General features: G+C 62.8%; 1 protein-coding gene across 1 annotated transcript; it reads left to right on the forward strand.

Annotated features, from left to right (window-relative positions):
- Positions 1–10,636, forward strand: CNGA4 (cyclic nucleotide gated channel subunit alpha 4). The gene is made up of 6 exons (XM_054080841.1): positions 1–134; positions 1,434–1,537; positions 3,838–4,345; positions 7,982–8,451; positions 9,148–9,870; positions 10,545–10,636. The coding sequence occupies exons 1-6, from the start codon at positions 1–3 to the stop codon at positions 10,634–10,636; spliced, it is 2,031 nt and encodes a 676-aa protein (XP_053936816.1).
- Positions 10,637–12,037: the final 1,401 nt, after the last annotated feature.

Below are 12,037 nucleotides of genomic sequence, written 5' to 3' on the forward strand. Positions count from 1 at the left end.
ATGGGGTTCGGTGATGGGGTTCGGTGCCGCAGCTCGGGGCGCTGGGTGCTGGAGGCGGGGGGCGCGTGGCACGCGCGGTGGATGGCGCTGGCGGCGCTGCCGGTGATCTACAACTGCCTCGGCCTCACCTGCAGGTGGGACGGGGGGTCTGGGGGTCCGGGGGTGTTTGGGGGTCTGGGGGGGTTTGGGGGTCCGGGGGGGTCTGGGGGGTTCGGGGGGGTCAGGGGGTACGGAGGGGGGGTGTTGGCAGGGTTTGAGAGGGTTTGGGGGTTCCTGCAGGGTCCTGGGGGGTTTGGGGGGTTCGGAGGGGGTTGGGGGGGGGTTGGAGGAGTTTGGGGGGTCCTGGGGGGTCTCTGGGCCGTTCTGGGGATCCTGGGGGTCCTGGGGCATTTGGGGGGTCTAGGGGTCCGGGGGGGTTGGGGGTTCTGGGGATCCTGGAGGTCCTGGAGGAGTTTGGGGGATCCTGGAGGGATTTGGGGGGTCCTGGAGGGTTTGGGGGGCTTTGAGGGAATTTAGGGGGTCCCGGCGTGTCCAGGGGGGGTTGGGGGATCCTGGGGCTCTGGGGGGTCCTAAGGGGTCGGGAGGGGGGGGGTTGGGGGAAATTGGGGGGTCCAGGGGGGTTTGGGAGGGGTTGGGGGTTCTGGGGGTCCTGGGGGTGTCCTGGAGGGGTTTGGGGGGTCCTGAGGGGGTGGGAGGATTTGGGGGGTCCTGGAGGGTTTGGGGGGGACTTTGGGGGAATTTAGGGTGTCCTGGAGCATCGGGGGGGGGGGGGGGGGGGAGATCCTGAGGGGTTTGGGGGAGTTTGGGGGATCCTGAGGTGTCTGGGGGGATCCGGGGAGGGTTCCTGGGGTGGTTTTGGGGGGTCCTGGGGGGGGGGTCCTGGGATCTTCCGGGGGGGGTTGGGAGGTCCTGGAGGGTCTCCGGGGCTTTGGCGTAACTGGGGGGGGGGTCCTGGGGGGAAGGTGTTTCCTGGGGTGGTTTTGGGGGTCCGAGGGGTCTCTGGGGGGGGTCCGGGGGGGGGGTGGGCGGGTTCCTGAGGTGGTTTTGGGGGCTCCTGGGGGCTCCTGGGGGGTCCTGGGATCTTCCAGGGGCGTTTGGGAGGCCCGGGGGGGGTCTCTGGGGATTTGGGGGTCCTGGGGGATCCTGGGGGGAGGTGTTTCCTGAGGTGGTTTGGGGGGGTCCGGGGGGGTTATCGGGTTCCTGGGGCGGTTTTGGGGGGTCCGGGGGGGTCTCTGGGGGTCCGGGGGGGGGTCGGGTTCCTGGGGCGGTTTTGGGGGGTCCGGGGGGGTCTCTGGGGGTCCGGGGGGGGCGGTTTCCTGGGGTGTTTTGGGGGGTCCGGGGGGGTCTCTGGGGGTCCGGGGGGGGTCCAGGGGGGTATTGGGTTCCTGGGGCGGTTTTGGGGGTTCTGGGGTGCAGCGCTGCGGGCGCCCCAGGGCGGCGTTCCCGGCGGTGCGGCAGTTTGGGGCTCTCTGGACGGCTCTGGACGCGCTCAGCGACGCCGTCTACGTGGCCGACATCGGCGTCCGCATGCACACGGGTACGGCACCGCCACGACACGCCAACGGCATGCCATGACACGCCATGACACACCACTGAAACACCATGACACGCCACCGACACGCCACCGACACGCCACCGACACGCCACCAACACGCCACCGACACGCCACCAACACGCCACCGACACGCCACCGACACGCTATAACACGCCACCGACAGCCACCGACATGCCAACGACATGCCATGACACGCGAGTGACATGCCACCGACACGCCACTGACACTCCAAGACACGCCATCAACACGCCATCGATACGCCATGACATGCCATGACATGCCAAGACACGCAACCGACACGCCATGACACGCCACCGACACACCATGACATGGCATGACACGCCATCAACACGCCACGCACACGCCACAAACGCGCCACCGACACGCCATGACACGCAAGTGACATGCCACCGACACGCCACCGACACGCCACCGACACGCCATGACACGCCATGACACGCCATGACACGCCACTGACACGCCACTGACACGCCAACACGCCACTGACACGCCACTGACATGACATGACACGCCATGACACGCCACCGACACGCCAACACGCCACTGACACGCCGCTGACATGCCACCAACACACCACCGACACGCCACCGACACGCCAAGACACGCGATTACACACCATGACATGTCACCGACACGCCACTGACATGCTATAACACGCCATGACATGCCACCGGCACACCACCGACACACCACCGACACGCCATGACATGCCATAAAACGCCATGACACGCCATAACACGCCATGACACGCCATGACACATCATGACACGTGACTGACACGCAACTGACACGCCACCGACACGCTATAACATGCCACCGACACGCCACCGACACGCCATGACACGCCACTGACACACCATGACACGCCACCGACACACCACCGACACGCCAACATGCCACTGACACGCCATGACATGCCATAACACGCCATGACACGCCATGACATGCCACGACACACCATGACACGTCACCGACACGCCACAGACACTCTACCTACACGCCATGACACACCACCAACATGCCACCAACACGCCACGACACGCGACCGACACGCCATGACATGCAACCGACACGCCCTGACACGCCACTGACAGGCCACCAACATGCCATGACACACCGTGACACACGACTGACACGCCACCAACACGCCACCGACACGCCACTGACACGCCATGACACGCCATGACACGCCAACAACATGCAACTGACACGCCACCGACATGTCACCGACACGCCACCGACACGCCACAGGCACTGCATGACACGCCACCTACATGCCATGACACGCCATGACACGCTACTGACACGCCACCGACACACCACCGACACGCCACGGACACTCATACGACATGCCAGCGACACGCCATGACACACCACCAACACGCCATGACACGCCATGACACGCCACCTACGTGCCACCGACACGCATACAACATGACACTGGCATGCCACCAACACTCCACCAACACGCATACGACATGCCATGACACACCATGACACACCATGACATGCCACCGACACACCACGACACACCATGACACACTATGACACGTGACTGACACGCCACTGACACGCTAAGGACAGGACAGGACGCGTCCCAACACACCAAAGACACGCAGCGACACACTCTGACACACGGGGGACAGGAGGGGACACGCCCTGACACGCACAGACACGCTCTGACACGCCAAGGACATGTCAAGAACACGCCCTGACACGCACCCCCCTTTGCTTTGGCCCTCCCTCATCCCCCACTTGTCCCAGTTCCCCCCGTTCCTCCCAGTCCCTCCCAGTCCTTCCCAGTCCCTCCCATTCCCCTCCCAGTCCCCTCCCAGTCCCCCCAGTTTCGCCCCAGTCCCCCCCAGTCCCTCCTATTCCCCTCCCAGTCCCCCCATTTACCCCCAGTCTGGTGCTCCCGGAGCTCCCTCCGCTCCCGGTTATCTCAGTGTTCCCCCAGTCCCCCCCAATGCCCCCCAGTCCCCCCCAGTCCCCCCCAGTTTCCCCCCCAGTCTCCCCAGTCCCCCCCAGTCCCTCCCAGTTCCCCCCATTCCCCCCATTCCCCCCCAGTCCCCCCCAGTTTTCCCCCCAGTTCCCCCCCAGTTTCCCCCCAGTTTCCCCCCCAGTTCCCCCCCAGTTTCCCCCCAGTTTCCCCCCAGTCCCCCCCAGTCCCCCCATTCCCTCCCAGTCCCCCCCAGTTTCCCCCCCAGTTTCCCCCCCAGTTTCCCTCCCAGTCCCCCCCAGTCCCCCCCGTTGCCGCGCAGGTTTCCCGGAGTCGGGGGCCGCGGTGCCGTCTCTGGGCCGCGTGCGCCGCCGGTACCTGCGGTCGCGGTGGTTCTGGTGGGACGCGGCGTCGGTGCTGCCGGCGGAGCTGCTGGCGCCGGCGTCGCCGTGGGCGCGCGCCAACCGCTGCCTGCGCGCCGCCCGCCTGCCCGAGGCCTTCGCGCGCTGGGAGACGCGGGCGCCGCGCCCCAACGCCCTGCGCGCCGCAAAGCTGCTGCTCTACGTCTTCGCCGCCATCCACGGCCTCGCCTGCGCCTACTTCGGCCTCTCGCGCCGCCTCGGCCTCGGCACCGACGCGTGGGTCTGCCCCAACGGCACCGCCTTCGCCCGACCGCGCCGGCAGTACCTCCACAGCCTCTACTTCGCCACCCTCATCCTCACCACCGTGGGCGACACTCCCGAGCCGCGGCGCCACGAGGAGTTCCTCTTCCTCACCGTCGGATACCTCTTGGCCGTCTTGGGCTTCGCCACCATCACCGGCAGCGTCAGGTAGCCCGCGGCGGCGGCGGCGGCGCCGCGATGGTGGGATCGGGGATGGATGGTTTGGAAGGGACCTTTGTGACCGTGGGGTCATGGAATGGTTGGGTTGGAAGGGACCTTAAAGAACGTGGAGTGGTTGCGTTGAAAGGGACCTTAAAGATCATGGAAGGGTTGGGTTGGAAGGGACTTTTGTGACCATGGGATCATGGAACAGTTGAGTTGGAAGGGATCTTAAAGGTCATGGAATGGGTGAGTTGGAAGGGACCTTTGTGATCGTGGGATGGTTGGGTTGGAAGGGACCTTAAAGATCATGGAATGGTTGGGTTGGAAGGGACCTTTGTGACCATGGAATGGTTGGGTTGGAAGGGACCTTTGTGACCGTGGGATCATGGAACAGTTGAGTTGGAAGGGATCTTAAAGGTCATGGAATGGTTGAGTTGGAAAGGACCTTTGTGACCATGGGCTCATGGAACGGTTGGGTTGGAAGGGACCTTAAAGATCATGGAATGGTTGGGTTGGAAGGGGCCTTTGTGACCATGGGATCATGGAACGGTTGGGTTAGAAGGGATCTTAAAGATCATAGAATGGGTGAGTTGGAAAGGATCTTTGTGACCATAGGATCATGGAACGATTGGGTTAGAAGGGACCTTAAAGATCATAGAATGGTTGGGTTGGAAAGGACCTTTGGGATCATGGGATCATGGAATGGTTGGGTTGGAAGGGACCTTTGTGACCGTGGGATCATGGAATGGTTGAGTTGGAAGGGACCCTAAAGATCATGGGATGGTTGGGTTGGAAGGGACCTTTGTGACCATGGGATTATGGAACAGTTGGGTTAGAAGGGATCTTAAAGATCATGGAGTGGTTGGGTTGGAAGGGACCTTAAAGAATATGGAATGGTTGGGTTGGAAGGGACCTTTGTGACCATGGGATCATGGAGTGTTTGGGTTGGAAAGGACCTTCAAGACCATGGGCTCATGGGACGGTTGGGTTGGAAGGAACATCAAAGATCATGGGATCATGGAACGGTTGGGTTGGAAAGGACCTTTGTGACCGTGAGATCATGGAATGGTTGGGTTGGAAGGGACCTTAAAGATCATGGAATGGTTGGGTTGGAAGGGACCTTAAAGATCATGGAGTGGTTGGGTTGGAAGGGACATTTGTGACCGTGGGATCATGGAACAGTTGCGTTGGAAGGGATCTTAAAGAACATGGAATGGTTGGGTTGGAAGGGACCTTTGTGACCGTGGGATGGTTGGGTTGGAAGGGACCTTAAAGATCATGGAACAGTTGGGTTGGAAGGGATCTTAAAGATCATGGAATGGTTGGGTTGGAGGGGACCTTAAAGAACATGGAATGGGACCTTTGTGACCATGGGATCATGGAATGGTTGGGTTGGAAGGGACCTTTGTGACCATGGGATCATGGAGTGTTTGGGTTGGAAAGGACCTTCAAGACCATGGGCTCATGGAATGGTTGGGTTGGAAGGAACATCAAAGATCATGGGATCAGGGAACGGTTGGGTTTGAAAGGACCTTTGTGACCGTGGGATCATGGAACAGTTGGGTTGGAAGGGATCTTAAAGATCATGGAATGGTTGGGTTGGAAGGGACCTTCAAGACCATGGGCTCATGGAACGGTTGAGTTGGAAGGAACATCAAAGATCATGGGACCAGGGAACGGTTGGGTTGGAAGGGATCTTAAAGGTCATGGAATGGGTGAGTTGGAAAGGATCTTTGTGACCATAGGATCATGGAACAGTTGGGTTAGAAGAGATCTTAAAGATCATAGAATGGTTGGGTTGGAAGGGACCTTAAAGATTATGGAATGGTTGGGTTGCAAGGGACCTTTGTGACCATGGGATGGTTGGGTTGGAAGGGACCTTTGTGACCATGAGATCATGGAATCATGGAACAGTTGGGTTGGAAGGGATCTTAAAGATCATGGAACGGTTGGGTTGGAAGGAACATCAAAGATCATGGGATCAGGGAACGGTTGGGTTGGAAGGGCCTCGAAGGTCAGGGAATCATTGAGTTGGTTTGGAAAGGACCCTAAAGGTCATGGGATGATGGAATAGTTGGGTTGGAAGGGGACTTAAAGATCTTAGAATCATGGAATGGTTGGGTTGGAAGGGACCTCAAAGATCATGGAATAGTTGGGTTGGAAGGGATGTGAAAGATGATGGGATTATGGAATAGGTTGGATTGGAAGGGACCTTAAAGACCAAAGAATCAGAGACTATAGGAATGGGTTGAGTTTGAAGGGCCCTTAATGATCATGGAATCATGGAGTCATGGAACCATGGAATGGGTTGAATTGGAAGATCTTATAGATGAGAAAATCAAGAAATGATGGAATTTGTTAGGTTGGAAGAGACCTCGAACATCACGGAATGGGTTGGGTTGGAAGGGTCTTAAAGATCAAGAACCAAGGAATGATGGAATGGGGCCTTCAGGATCCGGGAATCATGGAATGAGTAGAGTTGGAAGCGACTACAAACATCATAGAAACAGAGGATGCTTTGGGTTGGAAGAGACCTCGAGGACCGTGGGATCGCGGAACGGTTGGGTTGGAAGGGCCTCAAAGATCAGGGAATCATTGAGCGGGGTTGGAAGGAATCTTAAAGGTCATGGAATGAAGAAATCATGGGATGGCCTGGGTTGGAATGGGCTTCAAAGATCATGGGATCACGGAATGGTTGTGTTGGAAGGGACCTAAAGATCACGGAGGTGTCCCAGGCCGGGCTGGATGGGGCTTGGAGGCCCTGAGCCCGTGGGAGGTGCCCATGGCAGGCGGGGACCGGGTGGCCTTCGAGGTCCTTCCAACCCACCCCACCCCAACCCAACCCACTCCAACCCATCTCAACCCATCCCAACCCACCCCAACCCATCTCAACCCAACTCAACCCAACCCACTCCAACCCATCTCAACCCAACCCATCTCAACTCAACCAAACCCAACCCACTCCAACCCATCTCAACCCAACCCAACCCAACCCACTCCAACCCATCTCAACCCAACCCAACTCAACCCAACCCATCTCAACCCAACCCAACCCAACCCAACCCATCTCAACCCAACCCATCTCAACCCAACCCAACTCAACCCAACCCATCTCAACCCAACCCAACCCATCTCAACCCAACCCATCCCAACCCAACCCAACTCAACCCAACTCATCTCAACCCAACTCAACCCAACCCAACTCAACCCAACCCAACCCACTCCAACCCAACCCATCTCAACCCACCCCACCCCAACCCATCTCAACCCACCCCAACCCAACCCACTCCAACCCAACCCACCCCAACCCATCTCAACCCAACCCATCTCAACCCACCCCAACCCAACCCACTCCAACCCAACCCACCCCAACCCATCTCAACCCAACCCACCCCACCCCAACCCAACCCAACCCACCCCACCCCACCCCAACCCACCCCACCCCACCCCAACCCATCCCAACCCACCCCAACCCATCTCAACCCACTCCAACCCATCTCAACCCAACCCACCCCACTCCAACCCAACCCATCCCAACTCAACCCAACCCAACCCAACCCACCCCAACCCATCTCAACCCATCTCATCTCAACCCAACCCATCCCACCCCAACCCAACCCTCCCCACCCTCTGCTTCCTCAGCGCCGTCATCTCCAACATCAACGCCGCCGATGCCGCCTTCTACCCGGACGCCGAGCCGGTCCGGCGCTACCTGCGGTCGCAGGGGGTGTGCGGGCGGCTGGTGCGGCGCGTGGCCTCGTGGCACCACCACCTGCGGGCGCAGCGCAAGCTGCCGGCGGAGCGGGCGGTGCTGCGGTACCTGCCGCCGGCGCTGCAGGCCGAGGTGGTGGCCAGCGTCCACCTGCCGGCGCTGCGCCGCGTCGACCTCTTCCGCGGCTGGGAGCCGGGCGTGCTGCGGCAGCTGGTGCTGCGCCTGCGCCCGCAGGTCTTCGGCCCCGGCGAGTTCGTGTGCCGCCGCGGCGACGTCGGCCGCGAGATGTATTTCATCCGCGAGGGACGCTTGGCCGTGGTGGCCGACGACGGCGTCACCCACCTCGCCGTGCTGGGCCAGGGGCTCTACTTCGGCGAGATCAGCCTCATCAACATCAAAGGTGAGAGGCCACCACGGGCATCGCGGCAACCCCGGCATCGCCGCGGCCCCCGTGGCCCCGTCACGGCACCCGTTGGCCCATCCCAGCACCCGTTGGCCCATCCCGGCACCCAATGGCCCCATCGTGGCATCTTCTGCCCCGTGGTGGTCCCCTCAGCCCCATCCCGGCACCCTCGGCCCCACGGTGGCACCCATGGTCCCATCATGGCATCTTCTACACCATCATGGTTCCCTCAGCCCCATCCTGGTACCCAAGGCCCCATCGTGGCATCCCTGACCCCGTGGTGACATCTTCTGCCCCATGGTGGTACCCAAGGTCCTATGGTGGCATCTTCTGCCCCATGGTGGTCCCCTGACCCCATCATGGCCCTCACGGCCCCATGGTGGCATCTTCTGCCCAATGGTGGTCCCCTGACCCCATCATGGCCCTCACGGCCCCATGGTGGCATCTTCTGCCCAATGGTGGTCCCCTGACCCCATCCTGGCACCCACGGCCCCATGGTGGCATCTTCTGCCCCATGGTGGTCCCCTGACCCCATCATGACCCCCACGGCCCCATGGTGGCCTCTTCTGCCCCATGGTGGCCTCCTGACGCCATCGTGGCCCTCATGGCCCCATCGTGGCCTCCACGGCCCCATGGTGGCCTCCTGACGCCATGGTGGCCCCTTCCGCCCCACGGCGTCGCCCGGTTCCGCAGGGAACCCGTTTGGGAACCGCCGCACGGCCGACATCGTGAGCCTGGGCCACTCGGACCTCTTCTGCTTGGCCAAGGCGGACCTGGGCGAGGTGCTGGCGCAGTTCCCCGGCGCCCGCGCGGCGCTGGAGGCCAAAGGGCGGCGGCTGCTGCTGCGCGCCGGGCGCTGGGACGCGGGCGCCGAGGCGGCGGCGGCGGAGGCCGAGCGGCGGGCGCGGGCGCTGCGGGCGCGGTTGGAGGCGCTGCGGGCGCGGGCGGCGCGGGCGGCGGCACAGCTCGAGGCCAACGCCTTCAAGATGGCGCTGCGGCTCCAGCGCCTCGAGGCCCCGCGGCACCCCAGGGCAGGAGGGGCGCGGAGGGGACCCCACGAGCATCAAGGTCACCCCGGGGTGCGGGACAAAGGGGTGCAGCGTCCCCCCAAGATGCGGGATACAGGGATGCAGGGTCCCCCCAAGATGAGGGATACAGGGGTGAGGGATGCAGGGGTGCAGGGTCCCCCCAAGATGCGGGACGCAGAGATGCGAGATACAGGGGTGCAGGGTCCCCCCAAGATGCGGGACGCAGAGATGCGAGATACAGGGGTGCAGGGTCCCCCCAAGATGAGGGATGCAGGGTTGCAGGGTCTCCCCAAGATGCGGGATGCAGGGATGCGAGATACAGGGGTGCAGGGTCCCCCCAAGATGCGGGATGCAGGGATGCAGGGTTCCCCCAAGATGCGGGATCCCAGTAGGGTGCAGAGTGCAGGGATATGGGGTGCAGGGATGTCTGATGCAGGGGTACAGGGACCCTCCGGGATGCGGGATCTCCCCGGGATGCGGGGTGCAGGGGTACAGGGTCCTCCCAGGGCTCAGCGTCCCCCCGGGATGGGGGGTCCCAGTGGGATGCGGGGTGCAGGGATGAGGGGTCCCCCCAGGATTCAGGGGAGAGGGCCGCAGGGTCCCCCTGGGATGCGGGGTGCAGGGATGGGGGGTCCCCCTGGGGTGCGGAGTGCAGGGATTGGGGGTACCCCTGGGGTGCGGGGTGCGGGGATGGGGGGTCCCCCTGGGATGCGGGGTGCAGGGATGGGGAGTCCCAGTGGGATGCGGGGTGTCGGGATGGGGGGTCCCCCTGGGACTGGGGATGCAGGGATGGGGAGTCCCATTGGGATGCGGGGTGCAGGGATGGGGGGTCCCCCTGGGATGCGGGGTGCAGGGGGGCCGCATCCCCGGCGCTGAGGGTAACCATGACAACCGTTGCCAGGGAGCACTGACAGCCGTTGCCAGGCAACAGTGCCGGCTGTTTCCAGGGAACGGTGCCGGCTGTTTCCAGGGAACGGTGTCGGCTGTTTCCAGGGAACGGTGTCGGCTGTTTCCAGGGAACGGTGCCGGCTGTTTCCAGGGAACGGTGCCGGCTGTTTCCAGGGAACGGTGCCGGCTGTTTCCAGGGAACGGTGCCGGCCGTTTCCAGGGAACACCGAGAACCGTCGCTCGGTAACAATGAGAGCCGTTCATGAATCAAAACCGCGCCGTAACCTTAATCCGGATGGGATCGGGATCGGGATGGGATCGGGACCGGGATCGGGATGGGATGGGAGGGAAAACGATCGGGATGAGGATCAGGATGGGGACAGAGGTGGAGCAGGGATTGGGACCAGGATCGGGATTGGGATCGGGATTGGGATGGGATCGGGATTGGGATCGGGATTGGGATGGGATGGGAGGGAAAACGATCGGGATGAGGATCAGGATGGGGACAGAGGTGGAGCAGAGATTGGGAGCAGGGATTGGGACCAGGATTGGGATCGGGATCGGGATCGGGATGAGGACAAGGACGGGGCAGGGACAGGGAATAGAAGAGGGATCAGGATTGGAACCAGGATGAGAACAAGGATGGAGCAGAGTTTGGGACCAGGATCGGGATCGCGATCAGAGGACAAGGATGGAGAGGGGGTTGGGATCGGGATGGGATGGGATGGGCCAAGGAGTAGGATCAGGATCAGGACCGGGATGGGATGGGATGGGATGGATCCCCGCGGCACCGCCCCCGGCACCGCCCCCGCTTCACTCGCCCCGCGGCTCCGGAGCGGAGCGGGAGCACCGGGAGAACCGGGATCGGAGCACCGGGAGAACCGGGAGAACCGGGATCGGAGCACCGGGAGAACAGGGAGAACCGGGAGCACCGGGATCGGAGCACCGGGAGAACAGGGAGCACCGGGATCGGAGCACCGGGAGAACCGGGAGCACCGGGATCGGAGCACCGGGAGAACAGGGAGCAGCGAGAGCCCCAGGAGCCCCGGGATCGGAGCAGCGGGAGCTCCGGGAGAACCGGGATCGGAGCCCCGGGAGAACCGGGAGCCCCGGGATCGGAGCACCGGGTGAACCGGGGGAACCGGGAGCGGAGCACCGGGAGAACAGGGAGAACCGGGATCGGAGCCCCAGGAGAACCGGGGGAACCGGGAGCGGAGCACCGGGAGCAGCGAGAGCCCCAGGAGCCCCGGGAGCCGCGGGATCGGAGCACCGGGAGAACCGGGAGCGGAGTGGTGCATCGGGAGCCCCGGGAGCACCGGGTGAGCCGGGAGCGGTGGGATCGGAGCCCCGGGAGGATCAGGTGTATCGGGAGTGGAGCGGAGCACCGGGAATACCGGGAGCGGCGGGATCGGAACACCGGGACCACTGGGAGCACCGAGGATAACCGGGAGCACCGGGAACACCGAGAACACCGGGAGCTCCGGGAGCTGCAGGACTGGAGCAGAGAACACCGGGATCGGAACACCGGGAGAATTGGGAGCTCCGGGAGCCGCAGGATTGGAGCAGAGAGGACACGGGGAGCACCGGAATAACCGGAGCTCGGGGAGCGGCGGGAGCGGAGCACCGGGAACACAGAGATCACCGGGAGCACCGAGGAGCTGCGGGAA

Source organism: Cuculus canorus, chromosome 1 (genome assembly GCF_017976375.1).
Source record: "Cuculus canorus isolate bCucCan1 chromosome 1, bCucCan1.pri, whole genome shotgun sequence".
NCBI lineage: Eukaryota > Metazoa > Chordata > Aves > Cuculiformes > Cuculidae > Cuculus > Cuculus canorus.

Excerpts from the sequence above, each read along its gene's own strand:
- CNGA4 (XM_054080841.1), top strand. The coding sequence starts at position 1 with ATGGGGTTCGGTGATGGGGTTCGGTGCCGCAGCTCGGGGCGCTGGGTG. Across the intron at positions 1,538-3,837 it reads CGGCGTCCGCATGCACACGG|GTTTCCCGGAGTCGGGGGCC; the intron begins GTACGGCACCGC and ends GTTGCCGCGCAG. Across the intron at positions 4,346-7,981 it reads ACCATCACCGGCAGCGTCAG|CGCCGTCATCTCCAACATCA; the intron begins GTAGCCCGCGGC and ends CTGCTTCCTCAG.